The 23,461-nt window shown below is 48.3% G+C and overlaps 1 protein-coding gene across 1 annotated transcript; it reads right to left on the reverse strand.

Annotated features, from left to right (window-relative positions):
- Positions 1-479: 479 nt before the first annotated feature.
- Positions 480-22,095, reverse strand: LOC118221957 (zinc transporter 6-like). The gene is made up of 15 exons (XM_035407432.1): positions 21,912-22,095; positions 21,271-21,317; positions 19,698-19,784; positions 18,160-18,244; positions 9,968-10,010; positions 9,657-9,722; positions 8,823-8,903; positions 8,625-8,660; positions 8,273-8,367; positions 4,945-4,993; positions 3,428-3,547; positions 3,130-3,232; positions 2,630-2,677; positions 2,335-2,403; positions 480-2,049 (listed from the first exon to the last, which is right to left on the reverse strand). Exons 1-15 carry the CDS (start codon positions 22,093-22,095, stop codon positions 1,525-1,527), a joined length of 1,638 nt encoding a protein of 545 aa, XP_035263323.1. The 3' UTR covers positions 480-1,524.
- Positions 22,096-23,461: the final 1,366 nt, after the last annotated feature.

A 23,461-nucleotide genomic window follows, 5' to 3' on the forward strand; every position in this document is an offset into this window, starting at 1 on the left:
AGGTGTAATGTCAAATTATGACAAAATATGACTGTAAAAAAACTAAATACAGGCTTATGCATGAAACAAATAGGCCAGCAAATGAAGTCTCTACCAGATGAAACCAAATCCTACTTCACACAGCAGGTTTGTGTGAAAGATAGACTGGATGGGAGCTGAGAAACTGAAGAGATTGGTGATATATTGTTGAGAGGGGAGTATTACAGGAACAGATTAACGTGTCTGTTTGACCAATAGCGCGACCAGGAGCGAATGCTTGCGGTCAAGGTTTCAGTGCTCATGTACCTGCGAACATGCGTGAGGGTTTGGAGAAGTCTTCCCAGAAGGCAATGGGGCTGCTGGAGGGAAGACAGGAGAGCTTAAAAGGGTTACTTGGGCAACAAGAATGATGTCAACAGATTATTTTTAGCACTTCTCAACTTTCCCATACTGAAACTACGTATGTAATCTAACAGAATGTATTGCAATGGAATGCAATGAACCAATTGTTATATTTTATACCAGTAGCAAGGTCAGAGGAGCAAAGAGCAGTTTAAAGTTTTAGTGAGGTACACGGTCTGCAATCCAGGCCAATCCTGTTGGCACACGCTGGCAAAGACTGATGAAAACAGGACTTAGTGTTATTCCCAAATAATCCCAGCCACAGAGGAGGGTGAGGGTGGAGCTGAGGGGACAGTCCTCTAGAGAGAGAAAAACAAACAAACAAAAAAACAAACAAACACCCATAATCTGAATAATCTTCTACGTATTTTTCATTGGCTCACCTGTCGGACTCACACAGCCTCTCTACATCAAACACACAGAGCCTGGACTGTCAGTGCATCACAGACATGACTGAACATGGTTATTTTATAATATTTTCCAAGGTAAAAATCCTTAATAGTATGCCTTTATTTACATTTTTATTTTTTTAAAGCAGAACCCGTGTCTTGTGTTTGGAACCCATCAGGTTGCCAGGGTCAATGCCAAACCATCAGGGCTTCATTAGCTCAGACAACTCTCAGGGGGATTATGGGGCTGTGATGCAGCGGGACCCCCAAATCCTGCATTTCACCCCACAGAGAGAGGAAGGGAGGGAGGGAGGAAGAGAGAGAGAAAGAGGGAGGGCAGGGGAGAGAGAGAGCTTCTGTTTTAAGGACACATGATACAAAAAGAAACCACTCCCATTGCTGGTCCCACCTCACACCAAAATAAAGCTGTAATGTCCATAACCTTTTAATTATAATAGTCAGTTTTACCTGATAATACAAAGTTAAGTACAGAAAGACACCAGTCATCTTTAGTGGAATGGCCTGAAGGGTACTTTTCTTACATGTTCGGTCATTTGTGCTCTCAGAAACATTTTCAGTTTTCAGGAATAATAATGGCATATAAAAAACAACGGTCAAGGAGGCAACGGCAACAAAAAAAAAAGAATCTGGAAGTCTGAACCACATGGAAATAAATACTATGTGCTCCGCTTGCTCTGTCCCTCTGGTCACTGAGTGGGCTGGGCCAGAATCAGGGCCAGAATCAGGGCCGGGATCAGGGCCGGTACAGCCCAAACTGTGTGGAGCCAGGCTGGGCTCCGTATCTGTGCGGGACTGAGCCCAAAGCAGTTCTGAAGCCCTGTGCCGGGGGGACGCCGGGCGCCCCGCCTGGCCTGGCCATGCCCAGCCCGAGCATGCTCCCGTAGGGGCCGGCTCCGTAGGCGAGCCCCAGGCTGTGGGGCCTGTGCTGCTGCTGGGCGCTGGGGAGGATGAGGGGGTGCGCGTGTCGGCCGGGCGTGTGGAAGGAGAACTCGGGTGGCGGGCTGCTGAGTTTCGACGGGGTGGAGGTGAGCGGGTCGGCCTCCTCGGCGTGTTTGGGGGGTCCGGGCGGGACCCCGTATTCCACGGGGGTCATGGCCCCCGCCGGAAGCACGCCGGTCGCTAAGGACGGCCGCGTCCAGTCGTCTTTGAATATCTGGACGGTCAGCGCGGTGACCAGTGCTGAGAGGCGGCTCGTCACGTGCGCCAAAACCATCTGCTCGCTGGCGTCCCGCCGAATACGGACATGTACAGAGCCCGCCTGCAGGAGCGGAGAGAGGGAGGGAGGGAGAGAGGGAGGAGAGGTCAGGAAGCAGTTACATAAGCACTGGCTTCATTCAGACAGACACATTACCCATTATTAATGGGTAGCTAACTGAGCTAACCAGACTACACACACTCTGTACAATACTGCTGAACCACACCCTATGTACACTACTGCTAAACTATACCCTCATTACACTAATGATGACACCACACCCTCAGAAGACCCTGATATGTGGATTTGTGGGTGAGGGGGAAAGGGGTTGAGCTGAGGGGGGCGTACCAGTGAGCCGAATCCAATGGTCCAGAAGTGCTCATTCCTCACCTCCAGCACCCCGTCCAGTGTGGACACCTGCATGGGGACAGAGGACAATTTCCCACACTTTAAAAACACGCACCCCCATTTTCCCCAACGTGTGTGTTTATGCTCGTTGCTTCACTCCAGCTCTCAATCTGGAGGAGTGCAGGAAGTACCCCCTGTCCCCAAAAACATCCCACAGTTTAAAGGGTGTATTCAGTGTCTGAGCCCTTCTGATGGGATGGTGGCTCCCATCAATGAAAAGCGTTTTGACTCTTACCTCCCGAAGCAGTTTATCTAGCTGACCAATCACATGCGAGGGTGTGGTCTGGAGAAGGAAAGCAAAAGGTAGCTGTAGGTTAATTCCAGGTGAGGGGATGGTATATTTTGGGGAAGTACAGGGTCAAACAGGGTACCAGGGGTGCTTGTCAGCTACTTCCTCGTACTGTTAATTCTACAGGCAGGGAGTGCTTGCTTTTCAGCTGAATTAGGGGAGCTGCTTTTTTGGGTAAATGATTATCCTGAGATTAAAAACAGCTCACAGATGCAAGTAAATCGATCTGTAATCATTATGAGTAAATCTATTCGTCCACCAGGGTGCTGACAGGCAAAAGAAAAGAGTGTTGGGTCATTTATCTCCTGATTTTAACTGATTTAGGTGTTTGGTACAATTTCCCAGAAGTCATTAACACGTTTCAGGAGTGACATCGGTCAATAATACGCTGTATCTTTACAGTGAAAATGAATGTGGCTACGTTAGCAACAGCCTGTGTCCTCTACCTGGAGCAGAACTTTCCCGCTGTAGACGCTCATGGGATACATGGTGCTGAATGTCATCAGAGCGATGGCGAATGCAGACGCCGTGTCCACTGCACTGTAGTCACTGTAATACACATTACCCACAAACCACCACGATGTAGTAACTGTAACATATATTACCCACAAACCACCACACTGTAGTCACTGTAACAAACATCACCCACAATCCACTGCACTGTAGTCACTAAAACACATCACCCACAAACCACCAAGGGGGTGGCGGGTGCGGGATGGGGCGATGTGGGGGGGCGGGACCCACTTGATCTCGATGAGCGCGTAGGTGATGCAGAGAGCCAGGGCCCCGGCCAGGTCGATCAGGACGAAGGGGTTCATGCGTGGCAGGAGGACACTGCTGAGGCCCGGGACGATCCCACACAGACTGCAAAACGAGGAGAAAGGCTCCTGAGCACACCTGCGCACGCCTGAGCACACCTGTACACATCTGGACACACTAGGCCATACCTGTACACACATGGACACACCTGCATATCCCTGCACACACCTCAACACACCAAGACACACCTGCACACACCTCAGCATACCAGGCCAAAGCTGTACACACCCCAGCACACCTGTACACACCTGGACACACCTGAACACACCTGGATGATAGCAATCATTTCTATTAACAGTATACCTATAACACATTTTTGCTGAATACCCTAAAAAGAATCACTGAAGCTCAAAATGAATGCTTTCCTTTGTGTCTGACAGCATGAATGTAGCACAGCACAGCAGGTTTTGGATCGGTGCCCGAACGTAAGGGAAAAAAACTGTTCCAACTATAAGAGATTATCTTTGTTACAGCTGCGCCTCTGTAATTCTGCACAGAGCCGATTGTGTTTTTGGCATTTGTTTGTTTTGTTTTTATTTGGGGGGGGTCATGATAATCTCCCCAGCGCGAGGACACGGAGCAGTGCTAGACATCGCTTAAGGACGGCTCTGTATTCGGAGGGGCACTGGAGTTGTGCTTTCACTGCGATGTCTGCTGTGTTTTAATCCCCCATTTGAGACAAAAATAAAATAAAATAACCCAAAATGAATGCAGGATTAGCGGAAGACAAACAAACAGAGAATCTGGCGGCTGGGGGGAAAGAGTTGTTTTCTGAAAACGGGGAGCATTAAATTCTGTTAATACTTTGACCTGATATCACAGTAAATCAAAATACGAGACAAAATAAACCACACAGAGAACATTAGCGATATTAGCGTTTGCGAGCAGGGGAAATAGTTTAGCCCCAGCATGGGTTTCCTGTGCTATGAGAGCACACAAAAAGCTCATGGAGGAGGTCATCTGCACAATGTACACTGAGTGATCCCCAGCCCACAGGCAGGTACACCATAGACACTGCATAGGTGATAGAAAGACCACAGGCAGATTGGCCATAGATGGTAGACAGAAGATAGACCACGGGGAGATAGACCACAGATATGCCCACTACTTCCACAATATCTGCATTCATAAATTAATTATCTTCAAACTGGATGTCAAAACAAGCCCCTGTCACCCAGAGTAACGATTTTAAAAAATGCTATTATTGCCTGTCCCACAAACTCAGGCTCTATAACAAGCACATGGTGTTCTTTTAAAATTTTAATAACTAGTCAGGCTTTTCTTTTACTGCGTCATTCAGGACTGAACAGCTCCCCCACTGGCCAAATTAAGTTATTACATGGGCATAAGCTGAGATGTCTACATGCCGGGCCCAGGACTGTCTGTGCCATGAAGCCGACGAGGGGGATTACCGGGGGCGAGTCACCCAGAGAGGGTCTTACCTGCGGCTCAGGTCTGCTACGTGCTCCTGGAGCCAACTGCTGCTGGCGGCTGTGCGAGAGAGAGAGAGAGAGAGAGAGAGAGAGAGACCAGAGGAGTAGGAATTACACACCTGCTACACACCTAACGCACACCGGCTACACACCCCTCACTTCAACACACCGACTGCACACTTAATACGCGCCTGCTACACACCTAATACACACCTGCTACACACCTAATATACACCCCTGCTACACTCCTAATGCACACCTGCTACACACCTAATATACACACCTGCTACACTCCTAATGCACACCTGCTACACACTTAATGCACACCTAATACATGCCTGATAACCACCCCCACTTCAAGACACCTATAGTACGCCTTCTTCTACTGTAAGGGCAGACGACCTGCCATTCCTGTGCTGGGCGGACGACGCCCACCTTCTGGCAAGCGCGCGGCGTTCGGATAGGCTTTCAGCCCAGCCCGCCGCTGCTTGATTAATGGATGAGGAGCTGCACGGGGGCCGGGCCAGCCGAGCCGCTCTCATTAAATGGCTTTTCACTGCACAAAGCACTCAGACACCGAAAACACGGCGCGCCGCGGCTCGTTGTCTCCTAAAAAAGCGCCGCCCCGCTCCAGCGCCCAGCCGGCCCCCCGGGGGTCCCGCCGGCTCGGTCGCCTTTGTTTTCCCTCCGTCTTTAACGCGCGTTTGCCCCCCGTTTCCCTTTTGGGGGGGGGGGGGGGGAAGCGGCCCAGAAAGAGCCCCCTTCCGGAAGGATCACAGGCTTGGCTGGAGATGCCGTTTGACGTGTTTGTGTCTGACGGGGGGGCGCAGCCCCGCGGAGTCACAGCAGTTTAGCGTCACATGGCTCTGTTTGGCCCGGCGGGGCCCTCGGGGGGGATCCGCACACACGACCGGGATCTGCACAACGGCTCTACAAGCGGATCGACCGCAGCCTTTGTTTATTTGTGTACTGAGTGGGTAACAGATTAAACGCCTGGATATTTTAGTCCAATAACCACAAAAACAAACAAGAGATAAATCCAGTGTGTCTGTGATGCAGCTGAATGCAGTGAGTCTCTAATGCAGCTGAATGCAGTGAGTCTGCAATGCGGCTGAATGCAGTGAGTCTGTAATGCAGCTGAATGCAGTGAGTCTGTAATGCAGCTGAATGCAGTGAGTCTGCAATGCAGCTGAATGCAGTGAGTCTGGAATGCAGCTGAATGCAGTGAGTCTGTAATGCAGCTGAATGCAGTGAGTCTGTAATGCAGCTGAAAGCAGTGAGTCTGCGATGCAGCTGAATGCAGTGAGTCTGTGATGCAGCTGAATGCAGTGAGTCTGTAATGCAGCTGAATGCAGTGAGTCTCTAATGCAGCTGAATGCAGTGAGTCTGCAATGCAGCTGAATGCAGTGAGTCTCTAATGCAGCTGAATGCAGTGAGTCTGTGATGCAGCTGAATGCAGTGAGTCTGCAATGCGGCTGAATGCAGTGAGTCTGTAATGCAGCTGAATGCAGTGAGTCTGTAATGCAGCTGAATGCAGTGAGTCTGCAATGCAGCTGAATGCAGTGAGTCTGGAATGCAGCTGAATGCAGTGAGTCTGTAATGCAGCTGAAAGCAGTGAGTCTGCGATGCAGCTGAATGCAGTGAGTCTGTGATGCAGCTGAATGCAGTGAGTCTGTAATGCCGCTGAATTCAGTGAGTCTCTAATGCAGCTGAATGCAGTGAGTCTGCAATGCAGCTGAATGCAGTGAGTCTCTAATGCAGCTGAATGCAGTGAGTCTGTGATGCAGCTGAATGCAGTGAGTCTGCAATGCAGCTGAATGCAGTGAGTCTCTAATGCAGCTGAATGCAGTGAGTCTGTAATGCAGCTGAATGCAGTGAGTCTCTAATGCAGCTGAATGCAGTGAGTCTGCAATGCAGCTGAATGCAGTGAGTCTCTAATGCAGCTGAATGCAGTGAGTCTGTGATGCAGCTGAATGCAGTGAGTCTGTAATGCAACTGAATGCAGTGAGTCTCTAATGCAGCTGAATGCAGTGAGTCTGCAATGCAGCTGAATGCAGTGAGTCTGCAATGCAGCTGAATGCAGTGAGTCTGTAATGCAGCTGAATGCAGTGAGTCTCTGATGCAGCTGAATGCAGTGAGTCTGTAATGCAGCTGAATGCAGTGAGTCTCTAATGCAGCTGAATGCAGTGAGTCTGCAATGCAGCTGAATGCAGTGAGACTCTAACACAGGGTGAACACAGCTAATCCTCTCTGTACACAGAATGTACACAGCCGATCCCTTCTGTACGCAGGGTGAACACAGCTGATCCCTTCTGTACGCAGGGTGAACACAGCTGATCCCCTCTGTACGTATGGTGAACACTGCTAAGAGAGTTTGATCAGCCAAATAGCAGCACAGCACATTCAGGCTTTGTTCTCCTGGGTTAAGCCCTGACCAGCTGTTAATCTACAGTAATCTGGGGCCAGTCTTCCAGTGGCCCCAGGGCTGGCCAATGTTGGGGGGGGCCAAGGAAGGCTACTGCCCCCCCTCCCCAACTCCCCATACAGTCACCCCAGGCCCCCCCTGCCCATACCTCCCCCAGTTGCGTAACTCCTCTCGATCTGCTGATCTGGACTGGGACAGTGGGTTGCCACGGCGACGCGTGCTCAGACGGGCGTGACACGGCGCGGCAGTGACAGACACGCGGACCGAAGCGACCGCGCGCAAAGCGCCGCGTTATCGGATTCCCGTAAATCGATGCGGACAGAGAAGCGCTAATGGGCGGAATCTGGATTAACGGTTTCCAGCTCCGTTCAGCTACAACAAAACGACGCGTGTGTACACACAAACAAGACCCGGTGACACCTCGCTGCTGTTAAAAAAGGGTGTGTGCTGCTCTCAATGCCACTCCGAGGGTCAGGGTGCAGCGCCATTTCGGCCTGACCCGAGGGCTGCCTCATGACCCGCAGAGATTATTTTAACAACTGAAAGCTCACCTGTCTCAGGATACAACAACAGCTCTAAGACCTCTGGTGGCCAAATTGGGTATTGCATTTCACAGTACACACCGGAGTTCATCTCCATTGGCTGACCCTGCGTACTGACAGGGATCAGCAGTGTTCCATGGAACATAGCGGTAAACATCTCGCCTAGGCAGCTGACAGATCCAACTCACGAGAGGGAAAATTTAGCGGAGTTTCCATACGAAATCAATGAAGGGGTCAGGTATAAGTCATTGAATTGTGACAAAATCTAATAATATATTACGAACACAGCAATTTCAAAATGCCAAAAGGCTGTTTGGAAGGCTTACTACTGCACGCCAAACAGATTAAGATTTGTGGAGTTTGGTCCTACCTTCAGAGACGTACAAGAAGGGCTTGTTCTTGACGGACAGCATGGTGAGCAGGTTGAAGAAAAGAGCCACGAAAGTACCAACCAGGAGGCGACCCCTAAACAGAAGAGGGGAGACGTGGATCCCACCCAAATCATAAATAAAACTATTTATGCCTCACTTCGGCCCTGCTTCCTCCCACTTAAGAATGCTTCAGGGAGGGTGCACATGCTCACTGCTGCCACCTCTGGACAGCACAGCAACATGCCGCTTGTGCAGGCAGACTGCAGGTGCCCAGTTCATCAGAGGGGGCGCTGATGCGCACCAGAGATGTGGAGCCCCTCAACACACTGGAAAAGGAACCTTAACACTCACGTGTGAATCTCTGGCTGCTCCATGAAGCGCTCCACACTGGAGAAACAGAGAGCAGCTAATTAGCAAAGCAATGCTAACACACATAGCATATCAGGCGCTCGCTTTCTCTCTCTCTCTCTCTCTCTCTCTCACACACACACACACACACCCACACATGCACTCACGCGCGCGCGCACACACACACACACACACTCTTACCTCTCTTTGAGGATGAAAAGAGCTCCGAGCTGAGCCAATACAGTGGAGGCGAAGACTGCCAGAACCTCAAACCTCTCGTACCTGGAGCCCAAACATCACACGCTATCAGAAAGGCTACCAACTCACCGTATCTCTGATAATCACACTCTCACACTAAACTAAATACAGCACATATCTCACTGAAGCCACACTGAACATCTGTGAGATAGAAAGCATGTCAAAGGAGAGCAAACAGGAAATACACGAGCGCTAAAAGTCAGCTGACACACCGATAAAGACGCCATTTTATCTAACTTTTTCTTTATCCCGGTCACATATTGTAGACTTTCTGAAGGTGAAAGGGTCGTGCATTCCTACATTACATATACACACACATATACATATACAACACATATACCAGTATATACTGTATATTCTATATGAATATATAGAAATTGACCCTGTTGTTAAAGCACACACAGCAGGCCTGTTTCTTATTGGATGGCAGTGTATAAGACACACAGAGGTATCTGACCCACTGCATGGCACTACTGAGAACATTACCCGCAACAAAGCTGCTTTCAGTGCAATCAGCGCTCTCAACACCAAAAGGTCAAAGGGCCCAAGACTGAAGACAGTGCTAGAGATAAAGCCCTGTTAGCGTTAGCGCTGGAGAGACACAGTGAGTTGATATCACCTCAAACTGAAGATTGACTAAACGTCCTCGTTTCTCATCCTTGCATCTCTTCCTCAAGCAGTGAAAATAAGTGACTGGAATGAATTAACCCAATGAGTTCAGTGTGTTAGATGACACGCATGGTCACAGGGGTGCTCCTGCTGGCTTAGACCACTCACCCAAAGGAATATGCAGGACTGGCTTTCTTCATGGTCACCCAGAAGCTGACCAGGCAGGTAATCAAACTAGAGAAAAAACAGGTACAAGAGAGAACAGGGGTACATTACAGAACACACTCCTGCACACAGGTACAGGGCACACACTCCAGCACACAGGCACAGAACACACACCTGCATACAGGTATAGAACACACTCCTGCACACAGGTACATTACAGAACACGCTCTCCTGCACACAGGTACAGAACACAACACACACTCCTGCAAACAGGTACAGAACACACACTCCCGCACACAGGTAGAGAACCTTACTTGAAGAAGTCAAAGATGGTGAGGTAGCTGTAGGCAGTTAAGGCTGGAAGGAAAGAGGGAAAAAAACATAATATCAATTTCAAAAATAATAAATACAACAGACTGACTGTAATAATGCAGTCAATAAACACAGTGTTCAAGGGGTGCAAGAGTCAGATCAGGGACAGAGACTGAGAGACTGGGGGGGGGAGAGAAGGGGGAGAAGGGAGACAGAGAGGAAAGACAGAGAAAGAGAGAGAGACTGGACTTAGAGAAACCTCTCACTTTGGCTCTTACTGCACTGTAAATAGCACCAGACCTAACAACATTCCCAGACCAGCGAGTAAATATGCAGCATCCCAAAAGCACTGAACAGAAGTAAACTTCTGCCAACCTTGAAACACAACACAAACCCATAATTCATACAGCAAGCATCCATATAAAACCATAATGTGTGCTCACACAATCATTGCATTTAGCCTACATAAGATAAGGGTGCTAGGAGCTGCTGGCTGGATCATCCTGTAAAGGCTCAGTTCTAATACTATTACAGTCCCCACAGTGTGGTATCGAACCCGGACCGTGCCAGTGGTGGCTGGCAGTTTAACAGGGTGAGGTGTGACTGGCTCTAGCGTCGCCCTGGGATGGGAGGGTTTCAGCGGGGCAGGATGACAGCATCTCAGTGCTCATTAGTGACCTCCTCTGGCCCACCAGGAATTTGCGGGCTTGTTAAGTTGCACATGAAGAGCGCCTGACTTGTGAACTTAGGACGGAGTGTGGCACAGTGGGTAAGGAACTGCGCTTGTAACCGAAAGGTCGTAGGTTCGAATCCCGGGTAAGGACACTGCCGTTGTACCCTTGAGCAAGGTACTTAACCTGCATTGCTTCAGTATATATCCAGCTGTATAAATGGATACAATGTAAAGTGCTATGTAAAAAAAAGTTGTGTAAGTCGCTCTGGATAAGAGCGTCTGCTAAATGCCTGTAATGTAATGTAATGTAACTTCAGTGTGACAGAAGTGGGAGGAACACAAGCTTGTCTGCGGCCTCCTGTAGGACAGTGTAGGGTATGAGCACTGATAAATATGACAGCGGGGGGGTTAATGACTCCGCCCCTACACCTGAGCCAAATCTAAGTGCAGTGCGTTCGACCCTTCTCTATCTCAAGTTCCAAAAAATTCAATAACTCAAAGCAGAAATCACTCTGAAACAGGAACCCGGTGTCTTACAGTTGAGGGCAGGGCACAGATGGGACGTGAGCTACTGCAGTAACCAAAGCACAGCACAAACACAGTCACACAGAGATTTAGCTGACTGAATGAATGTACTGTATTAAAAATGAGCCCTGCTCTCCAAAACAAACATCCCCCCCACAATCCCAACCCCCACCCCCTCACACCCCCCACCCCCTCGAGCTCCCCTCAGCCTGCACACGTCTGCGTACCCTCATCCGAACATGCAAACAACACCCATGACATCTTTCAGAACATGTCGGCACATGGGAATTACATGCGGCCTGTACATGTGACACAATGGGCCAGATTAAATTCTGAGAGTGCGCTGCCGTACAGCTCTCTGTCCCATTGGACCGGATATGCAGCGGTGTGTAATTTCTGCAGCCGCCATTGGCCAGTATGTCACAATGATCGGACATTCCCGTTGGGCTGCAAACCCGCTCTGGGTAAGCTGGACGTGTTTTAAAACGGATTAACAGAGATGTGAATGGAGGTAGAGCCACACCTCTGTTTCCATGTTCAATGTTTAATCGACTCACTAAATCCACTAAGTCACTCAGCGGGAGAGAGGCACGGACCGGGAGGAGCCGGCTAAACCAGGGCAGCAGGGCAGCACACTTTCTGGATGCTGTGAAGAGAGTCACTCCCAAACTGCGCCCTCCCCTCCCCCCTGTCCTGTCCCACTAAAAAGAGAGAGACCTCAAAGTGCTCCGAGCAGACAAAGGTCACTTGTGTATGTTTACAGTACAGATCAATCCAGACTAAGGAAAACAAGCGCAATGGCGGTAAACTGAACCAGCTCTGAGCTGAATATTTAATGCTGTCTGCGGCATGGAGGCTCTGCCCAACGGAGGCTCCGCCCACTCCACTGGGGCCTGCCGTTATTTCCAGCTGGGGGGCAGGAGGATCCATCATGATGCTTTACGGAAGACAAATGACAGGTCAGACCCTGGTGGCCCCTCCCCACACTCCACCGTCCCACCCCTCCATTCCGGGCGCATGTTCAGGCGCGTGTTCAGTAAAGAGAGATCTTTAGAGGCGTGTGTTCAGTAAAGTGAGATCTCCATAGGCGCGTGGCACCGGCAGGATGGAACCCGAGCCGCTGAGAGGAAGTGGCGGCGGGGCCCGCGCTGTTGGCAGCGGGGTGGCGGCTCGGGTTCGGGAACGCGAGAGGGTGCGGGCACTGCAGCGTGGTCGTCGTGGGAGTGCCGAGTCCCCCCCCCCTCCCCCCAGTACACAGACCCACCAGTTCGCAGACCACCCAGTGTCTGTAATGGGCCCATCCATATATCACATGGCTGGTTGCGTCATGGTTCAATGGCCGAGGTCAGAGTTCAACTTCCATTTTCTGTTCATTTCATCTCTGTACTGTGAGGTGGTAGCAGGTCGTGTCTAGATGAGATACAGGAGATAGAATTTGCCGAGATAGAAGAATTAAATCTTCATTCTAGCATGAAAGTTTGATCTAACGTGTTAGCCAAACTAAGGGTAAATATTTTTGAGATTAATACTTTTGAACAAAGAGTTCCTTAACTTGTGCAAGGATATCATTATCTGCATGACTGATCATGCAGATATTTTAAAAACAACAAAATGTGCTCAAATTACTGGCACAAAATTTCCATAAAGCATTCCGGAGTTGTCCAAAGCAATTTGGGAAAATCTGCACAAGTTCCTGTACCCCCAGCGTGGAGTGATATATATAATGAACAACATGGAGTTTGTGTTGAGTATACTGACCACGGTGTTCGCCTGCATGTTTGCCAGTGAATCTTTTTCGAAAAGTCGCTTGGAGTTTACTGCCATTAACATGATGCACAGAAAAGTATGGGGCCATTCACATGAGCCATTGAAAACAATGTCATTGCCACAAGCTGCTGAACATGGTGATGTCATTAACATGAACCACTGAAACAATTATGTCATTAACATGAGCCGCTATTGACTGACGGAATGGGTACAACTGAAGGACAGGAGAGTTCATTCTGAACAAAAGAACAAACGATCAGATCATTCAAAAAGCTGGGAAACGCAGACGCTGTCCAACGAAGGCTAAATTCTGACCTCCGTCAAACAGGATCTCTCAGCTTTCATATCTGTGTTACGAGCAGAACGCCGACTCTTAATTCTCCTGTGGATGCAAGACCAGCGGGTCAGACCAGCTGCTTTACTGAACTGAATCTGGCCACGGGACCCAACGTCTGCGGCCCTGGAAAAATAACGAATATGCTGGAGACGTGAGCCATGTGACCACAACATGCCGCGTCCAATCAGATTAATATGTTTCTCCATTAGTAAAAGCGGGGTCAAAGGTCAATCACCCCAGGCAGGATTACCAGCGCTTTCCAGCACATCCCAGCAATAACTGTATTGGGTCTCAATCGCGTCCATATTCACATTAAGTACAGTCCCGTCAACGTGTAGTCCTGTGCAATCACTTTAAGAGTACATTCAATATTAATTTACACCACGGGCATAAACCTTAATCTCAAATGGCAATAATACATAATTCACATGGATTCACGAAGACCTCAGGGATCTAAAAATAGCCAGCGAGTGGCCGACTGAAAACAAAAAATCTTCCACATAGAAAATTACATGCTGAAAATGAACTTACACAGATTAGTTTTCAGCCAAAGCAGTTTTAAATGTTAGTATCGCAGCCAGCTGCACATGTGCGGGAATAACGCGATGTGGTTGCAGGAATAATGCGACCTGGTTGCAGGAATAATACGACCTGGTTGCAGGAATCATGCGGCCTGGTCTCAGGCATCATGCAACCTGGTTCCAGGATCCCCCAGACCACACATGCGACAGACAGAATAAAATGATCAAAATGCGCAATTCTGTAAAAAAACAAGCGGTTCCCCAGCCGTTTGTTACCTCAGGACGGCACGCTCCCTGCGGTTAGCCGTAATGAATACATGCATGAGGCAGGCCCGCAGGACAAGCACAGCTACGCTCGTATTAATGTTTCAGGTCCCGATGATGTCACTTTCTCAAACTGGTCAAAGCCAAGGCATGTCAGTGTGGATTTCCATTCAGGCTCATCATATGGAAACTGCACACCGCCACCCACCCCGCCGCCGCCTGCCACAGCCCCCCACCCCACCCACGATACGCGATACAGAATCATAATGCACCGACAGGACGTGTGCGGTCTCCTCTTCTCTTGACTTTAGATTACGATGCCCACATCTTTTATCTTGAAATAACACAGACACCACCAAACTCATCATCCCTTTAAGTTAATACAATAGAGAGGAACCACACACATACATAAATTACAGGCTGGTTATATCCAGTGTGGTAAAAAGAATAATAATAAATCTTTTCACACAGGCAAATATATTTTCAGTTTGCTTTATAATCAGGTAACCAAATTAATCTTTCAGTGATAATGAACTGTGTTTGTTCAAGGGCAAGTGAAAGCAGAGAGGCTCTGGTGGGGTAAATGGTAATATTTGCTTTGTTTGTCATTGTTTGCTAGCGCTGAGGCTACGCAGCAGACAAACACACAGGCGAGTCCAGTGCGCTGTTGGGCACTGCTCGTCATTGTTAGCATTGTTAGCTAGCTGAGGCTATGTAGCACATGCACACACAGTGATTTCGGATGGAGGGTGGGTGCTTTGGGAGAGGATGAAGGGGGTGCAATAGGCGCCCCGCCCGCCCCCCCTGCCCTGTTCCTGGTCACATGGGCGTCTGAGGGGTGGGGCGGCGGGGGCTGCCGCGGGCGAGGCACTTGACCTCCTTTCGCTCGGCTTCCCCCAGCTGCACAAACATGGCAGACGGCGGAACACGCCGGAACAGAGACGCGCGCCTCTCAGCGCCGCTCTGAAAAAGCACAGCGCAAAAAAAGCACACCCCCCCCCCCAACCGACGCGCTGACCCGACCCGACCCCGCACCGCCTCTGTTTGTTTATCAAAAGGGGCTGTGCTTAAATAAGAGGGAGGGGGGCGGTGTGTGACAGCACTGATCCGTTCCCGTTTCAGAGATGCTAACGGCTAACGCGTCGCTCCGGGGCCCAGAGCAGTGGTCTCTGGCTGGGAGGTGCCATTAAGCAGGGGACAGGGCAGCGGCGTTTCGTGTGCTCTGGAGTGACCCTGGAGCCGTTTGATGCTAAACAGAGAAAAGAGAGCTCGCTAACCCCCCCCGCTGATCGGCACTGTAGTCTACAGCTGGGCCTGTGTCCTCTTATTTACAAATATGAGCACGAATGATTGGGCGATTAAATGAGGCACAACAACATCGTTAGCACACAGAGACGGTTTGTGTTTGCAGACCTCCCTGTCCCGGCCTGGCAGGCTCACCGCGCGGCACGCTGTCCCGGCAGAAGTGCCGAAAGCCTGCGGGGGGGGGGGGGGTGAGCGTACGAGCGCGGGGACGAGGTGCAGGGCGGGCCCGTTAGGTAATCTTCAGTGCAGACGAGACAGGGGCGGACTCGGGCGGGGGGGGGGGAGGGCGGTTGTGGCGCAGACGCGATGTACCGAAGAGCGGAATGTAGGCCAGTCCCGGAACACCGTGTACCCTCCCGCCTGTGACATCACGCGCGGAACAGTCTGACACGACTCCCCCCGCTCTGCACCTGCGTTCCGAGCTCGCGTGGAGGCCAGAGGCCTCCGGGCCGGCCTGGGCCCGGCGCTACACAACCACACGGGCTTATTCGGGTCAGTGCCACGCATGATGCCACAACCTCCTCATTTCAGCATTACAGTTACTTTACTCAGACGGGGGCACAGCACAGAGCACTGCAGACAGAAACAGCACAGCAAAGTGCCCTGCAGAGGAATCGAACTGCCAGGCTTCACTGTATACGGCCAGAGTCAACTATCCTATGGACTACACCACACATTATCCAATCCCCCACACCCCCCCCCCCCCTTCCCCACTGACTGTGGTTCACTAGACGAGGGGGACAGGTAAAATACCGTCATAATAAGCAAACACAGCAGCATGTGTTCAGAGCCCCGTGCTGGCGAACACCACAGTGTTGGGGTCAGCTGTCACTCTCTGAGCACTCCCCATCCCAGAGAGGATCTGCCCTGATTTTAAAGGGGAAAACCCTCAGGACCCTCATCAGGGAGGTGTGAATCAAACTCCAGGACCGGTATCAGAGGTAAGCAATTCAATTGTCAGGACCAAGCAACTCAGAACTCAGTTTTTAAAGCATCTGCCCTCAGTGGGGTTTGCGGTTGATACATTTCACTAAAACCGTTCTTCCACATCCATTATTAAATACTGATATTTACTGTTGAATATTGACATTTACTGTTAGATACTGCTATATTTACTCTTAGATACTGATATTCGACCCTAGTACAATAATTTCAGTAACTTCACGTACACATTAATCAATGGTTGCAATGTACAATAAGAGAACCCTATTGCGATAAAATGGCTTATGTAAGGTCTGCGATTTCTCTCATTTTACAGAATAAATATATTTTAAGTCAAATTAAAATCGCTAGTGTGCCTAACAAGTACTTTTCTCAGATGCACTTTCAGATAAGGGCATAAATCCATGGAACGGTATTTGTATCTATGGTAAGGCATTTCTTACCATGGTATATCATTTATATCTATGGTATGACATTTATAGATAAGATGGGGGATTTTTTAATCTATGGTAGGGCACGTAGATCTTTGTTACAGCATTTATATCTATGGTATTGGAATTGTGTGGTATGGCATTTACATCTGTTATGGCACAAACATGCCATACAGAAAGGATCTATAGAAGTAACAATGTTCAACCGGAAAGCTTCATGAGAAGGATATGTATGCCCTCTAATGAGGCAAGATTAAACAAAAGGACAGACTAAAAAGAATGCTGATATCAAGTTTAAGTGTGTACATTTCCAACGGCTTGTAATGGGATATAAGCTGCGGGTGCAGAATTTGATCGGGGAGCGCTGACGATGACAAACCCGGTCCTCCAGGACGCGTCCGTCTCCCGTTTTACAGGCACCGCAGCGCCCCGGGACGCCGGATCGGTTTCCCCCCCCCTCGCCCGCTCATCCGCTCTGAAAAGACCGCTCGCTTTCCCCCCGCAAAAACAAACCGCTCGATCACGAGCCCGGCAGAGCGAGCGCTCAACATCCCGTACAAACAGAGAGCGAAAACGAAGCCTCTCTTCACGACGGGCTGAGGCGGGTTCTGTGCCAGCTGAGCGCACGCGTGTCTTACACGGCCTTCCACGATGACGAGCTCTAAACGTGTGCTCGAGTGCCCTCTGTTCCATAAAAGTGCGTGCAAGTGGTTTATGTGTCACGGTCGACCGCAAATTAACCAAACTCTTCCCAGATGTTAGCCTAAAAAATAAGATGTAAAAATTAAAATGCACTTCCACACTTGGGAACTTTTCTTGACCACGTCAGCCTCTGAAAGAAGCTGATATATGATGTCGCCATACCATGCTGGGTGCATTGTGGGTATTTAAAGCATTCTGTTCAGATGCAAAAAAAGAAGCTCCTGGAATTCTTTACTTCCAGGAATGAGCAGGATGTGAAGCATCTTTCTGAGGCCTTCCAGGCTCCAGGATCAGTATTGATGGGCGCGGTCCCCAGCGGTCAGCAGTGTTTGTTTGGCGGAATATCGACGTCGGCGTTCTCTTGCGCGAGCGACCCTTTCTGCCCGATATGCAGGCATCTCCTCTTCCCCAGCTCTGCTCCCGCATCGATCGGCTTTCCGGAGGATTACTCGCAAATGGATTTAAGCCTTGTTTTCAAATTCATTATCTTTCACCACTCAAAACAATCAACGTTTTCTTACAGTGTGATTATATTTTCAGCGTGTTGGTGGGGTCTGGGGGGTGGGGGGATTGGCAGTTCGGTTTCATATTGTACCAAACTGTTGCGATTTCTGTACTTCACCTTTTAGTTTCTAAAAGATAAAGGGTAGTTACACACCCATGCTGTTTGGTGGTGTAAGGGTGGCGTGATAGTAGTATAGGGTGATACAAGGGTGTAGTAACTCACCCATGCTGTTGGTGGAGCTGCACCACATGAGCAGGCAGCCGGTGCAGATCACGTTCAGGAAGCCAAACAGCAGGATCCTCCAGGACTGAAAAACACGTTAACAGCAATTTCACATGGATCCACCCTGTTGCCTTAGCAACGGCCCGAGGAGGGCCAGCGGAAAGGCACGATCAGGCTGTCACTGAGAGACATCTCCTTCAGCTCACCTTTCATCTGCCACCTGTTACTCTAAATCAGCAGGAGAGCATAAAATTTAATTTAAAACGCAACCAGACCAACAGACTTCAGCGCAGCAGGATTAGCTCCAGACCAGCTACCTGACTGCAGTGTGAAAGCAGCTGGGTGGAGGCGGAGGTGGAGGGAGGAGATGGAGGTAGGAGACACACAGAAGAAGCCGTGGGAGGAGGTGCTGGGAGGAGGCAGAGGTGGATGGAGGAGGTGGAGGGAGGAGACAAATGGAGGAGGCCATGGGCAAAGAGGCAGGTAGGAGGCGCATGGTCGAGGTGATGGGAGGAGGTGCAGGGAGGAGGCAGTGGGTGGAGGCGCAGGGAGGAGGCGCAGGGAGGAGGTAGTGGGCGGAGGCGCCTGGAGGAGGTGCAGGGAGGAGGCAGTGGGTGGAGGCGCAGGGCCATGCGGCCGGTGCGCTACACCCTTGCGCTGGAACCCAGCTATCCAGCAGATGGGCCCCTCATTCATGGGTCCTTTATCCCAAAGCAGCTTACGCAGGCTGGGGTCAGAGCAAAGCCCCTTCCGTCCCACCCCCCCCCCCGCTCCCCCACGTGCCCCCCCAGGCCCGAGCCTAGAGCGGACTTCCTGGACACTGGCAGATGGAGCACATTTCACATAATTCCTAAAGAGGGGATTGAGCCCGTCAGAGACAATGCACAGCAGCCGTGTATCAATATCGTTAGCGCCCTGTGCGGGAGGTGCTTCTAGCAAACTGGGGAAAAACAGGGTTAGCCTTTCATTGAACCCAACATTCATAGAGGAAATAAGCTATATTGCCCTGAAATCTATATCTATCTCTCAGGCCTGCATGTGGCGAAGTCCAGAAAGGACTCTGCCGGTGATTAAAATGGCTGTTCATGCTACACATGTGGGCTTCCACACAGGACGAGCCTGCGGAGGCTTTAGCATACTGCAGCATCAGCACGACAGACCAAAACTGCTGCCTGAAGGAGGAGAGCAAGCCTAATGACTATAAAAACGCACATACTAACAGGACATACACAACAACAGCACATACACTACAACATACACTAACAGCACTTTCACTACAACAGCACATACACTGCAACAACACAAACATTAACAGCACACACACTGCGACAGTGCACACACTACAGCAGTACATACACTAAGAGCACATTTGCTACAACAGCACGTACACTACAACAGCGTATACATTAACAGCACATACACTAACAGCACAAGCTATAACGGCACATATACAGCGAAGGCAGGTTTGGATGGGCGACAGACTTGCACACAGCAGTATAACAGCAGCGCTAACTCCGCACGGTGAAAGTGTCACTCACCCGTCTGTCTCCAGTGACCAGCCGCAGTTCTGCTTTAAACTTCCCCAGGAAAGACCGGTGCGTCCGACGGAACGGCTGAAAGGAAGTCTGCAGCGGAAACAAACATAAACAGGATACAGTACATTCTCTCCTTTGATAGCATCAGGCCAATTCCCTTTAAACAAGTTCTGAATTCCCCTTTAAGAGCATCAGGCTAATTCAACTATAATAGAGTTCGGCATTCCCCTTTAAGAGCATCAGGCCAGTTCCTTTTAAAAGAGTTCTACTGCCTCCTTAGAAGATTTACGCTTGGCCCTTTAGAATACCGTTTCACCTTCCCCTTTTTAAGAGAGCTATGCTTTCGTCTTTAACAGCATCACATTTTCCTGTTAAGTGTTTTGCCTTCCCCTTTATGACTGGGCAATGCACTGAGCCCTTCAGGTACAATGAAATTGCACTTAAATTACTCATGATTAATAAGGAGCTCATTAAAGCAATTTACGATAATACTTAATTAGCATCTCTGATTAACTCCACATCCAAATTAATTATAATCCGAAATAGGTGTTACTTAAACAAGGATATATTCTGTTGTACTTCAGACTAACACACAGGATTGTGAGATTTATGATGCCTTGCAAATATTCAGTCTGAAAATCCCAGTGCAAATCTGGGATCAAAACACCAAAAGCCTAAAAGGACTGGGACTGGATCTGCTGTTAGCAAACATGCATCAATACATGATCTTTCACATCCCAGCAAAACGAAAGACCTCAGTTAACCTGATAATTACACAACACTGACATCTAGTGGGAAATAGCAGCACAACCATGCCAGTTGTCATTACATATATGAACCTAGTGAATTTAATATAAGTAACTACGAAAATCAAATATGGCAGACCTGACAGTTTATGGAGGAAAAATTGCATTCCGTGCAGAGACATGTATGGGGATATAAATCTCATGATAGTAGTGCAAACAGCGTGATAAATAATATTGTTGAAATACTGAAAAGTTTGATGAATTACTGTAGCACTCCCTATTGGCCAGTTCTAAAAAATGTGTATGCTGGTACAAGGTGACCATCATACCATTTACAAGGTGACCACTGCATGCATTTTACGTGTTTTTATTTTTGATTGTGAATGAAAAATTAATCAAAAAATAAAAATTTGCAGATTTTATGGGTCCTTGAAGCAGATTTGTTTGTTATGGGCCAGGGAATCTGAGGAAAAGTGACAATATACCAAACGGTTCAAAAGTTTATGCCCAGAAAAGATAGCTTCTTCCTACAGCATCACCATCAGGCCAATCTGGGTAAGTTTACTTACCTGAGTAGTGGGGTGGGTATGGGAACCCACCTGGAAAATTAAGCCGCTCTATTATGGTGCAGTTTTTGCTGTGCAAACACTTTTAGGACAGAGGAAATAATTTAAAAACCGGAACAAAAACAATAGGGCTCCAGGACTTCTTGCTTGGACCCCTAAATGCCACCGTTTGTTTACACTGCCAGATGCTCAGTTTTCCGTTTGAATGAACTTTTTTTTCGAATTATATGTGAACTGCGAAATTCTTGAGAAATCGTAACTCACCAAAACGTACGTATCCGTTTCCTGCTTTTTCCGGTGAACTGGAATATCTGCAAAGACAAACAAGAGAAAGGGCATGAAAGAGTCACAGCACAGGCCTAATTAAGGCTTTGTCGGAACACAACATTTATCATACAAGGTTATTAAATATATAGAATAGTCTTCGCTAAAGTTGGAGAATAAATGTGTTCTCCTGGTGCAGGTATGCTACAGTACAGCGCAAGTAGGATAGGTAGCACTGTTATATGACCCATATTGTATAGCTAACAAAACAAATTTTATGTACAAACGTTCGTAGGAAGTAAGATCGTGTTTTTGATTACGTTATCTTTATTTTTTTATAAACAATCAACGGGGAACGTTGTTCCTGAATGATTGACTGTGAGGATACCTAGCACTAGCCATGTCAATCTTTCTGTCGGATGGTATTTCGCCCTGACATGCCAGGCCAGGGAAGTATAAACAGTCACAGCGCGAACGATGCTAACGTCAGCAATGTAACGTAGCTGACCAGCTTAGAAAATAAATACAAACTATTTTACACGCTTACAGCTTCCAGATCGGCTGAAATACCAGTTTGGTACAAGCAGTCTCCAATCTAAATTAGCACTAAAAGCGTTAGCGGCTAGTGTTAGCAAGCCTACCTGGTTCATTGATGCTGATAACATCCACCGCCACCATGTCAGGTTTGTCCAGTGGACTCACTTTCCTCTCGGTCACTCCACACGGAACAACATCGGGCTTGGGGCCGAGTTTTCTGGGGTAGTAATCCCCAACATTTTGGTAGGAAAGCCCAGCTGTGGACGTGGACGCGTAGTCCATCGCCATTTTGGACCACTGCTCAAGCCAAAACAGCTTACCGGCAACGGCGACTGGCAAGGGACAAACCTCAGCGAAGAGTAAACGCGAAGCTGTAAAATAAAGCACGACCACAGCCTCAGCATAACTTCTTGGTGTTGAGGTCCCTGTACCGGTTGTGTGTCTCTAGTAGAATTTCTTGGTCGCACACAGAAAGGTTAAGGCCAATGATCTAAATACCTACAGCTGCAAATGCAGGCAGACTAAACCACTCCCTCTTCTCTCTGCCTGCAGCCTGCACCATCACCACGCTACCCCTCTACAGAGAAATATTCATTATTTTCTTGGCAGAATATCTTTCTCTTCATCACTTATACCTCTCAAAAAGAATAAAGCATTCTCTGCTGGTTTGACTGATAGTTGTTTTCATTTTTGTCATAAAAAAGGGTGCAACTTATTTGATGAAAATGGCTTGCTTCCCTTCAGTCAAATCCGAATAAAATTTGACAATCCAAATGAATATTTTTATGCATACCTTCAAGTCTGACATTTTATAAAATCTAAAGCATCTTTCCCCTCAGGGATCCCAGCTAAAACTGCTGTTGATGTCCTTGTATTTCAGACATCACGTCAAAAACGTTTTACATCTGTTTTACAATCGTACTGCATATATCGAAATGTGACAGGCAATTCGAATGGGGTGCGTTTTCCAAAAGTGGAAACAGTAGTCTAACACTGAGACAAAAATACAAACACAAAACCTTAAAATTGTTGCATATGTAGGGTGGCTAGCAAATTATTGTGTCTTTCTTTAAAGGTCTTTCATTTGATTGAGAAACTCATTATACATTAATCAAGAATTTGACAAATAAATATATTACCCTACTTCCCATGTCCTGTGTTTGATTTACAGTTGGGGAAAAATGAACCACCCAATACAGTTTTTTAAAATTCCATCTCACCCAATTAAATCAGCAGCCATGCACATGCACAGGGATCATATACAGTATTTTAGAATTTCCAGCCACTGTTGATGGCACTTCCTCATTAGCAGAATATAGGGACAATTCTGCAGTAGAACAGCAGATGTCATTATTGTCTCAGCAAAGCCTTGTAAATTTATTCACAATGTGTAGTCATTTTAGGAGAAATCATAGTTACCATGCAACTTTAGAGTCATCAAAAATGATTTGGGCTGGAAGTGGAACTGTTGTACTGTATACATTTCACTTACAGTATATATAATGAACATGCAGAATACATAGCATCCAGAATCATCGCACAAATACGAAGATTTATAAAACCTGGTACAGTAACCAGATAATCAAAATGTTGTGCCAGAATGCCCACCACACATTTGAGATGAGAGACGGTGATGCGAATTCATCATATTGCG

The sequence above is a fragment of the Anguilla anguilla genome, chromosome 2, assembly GCF_013347855.1.
Source record: "Anguilla anguilla isolate fAngAng1 chromosome 2, fAngAng1.pri, whole genome shotgun sequence".
In the NCBI taxonomy this organism is placed as follows: domain Eukaryota; kingdom Metazoa; phylum Chordata; class Actinopteri; order Anguilliformes; family Anguillidae; genus Anguilla; species Anguilla anguilla.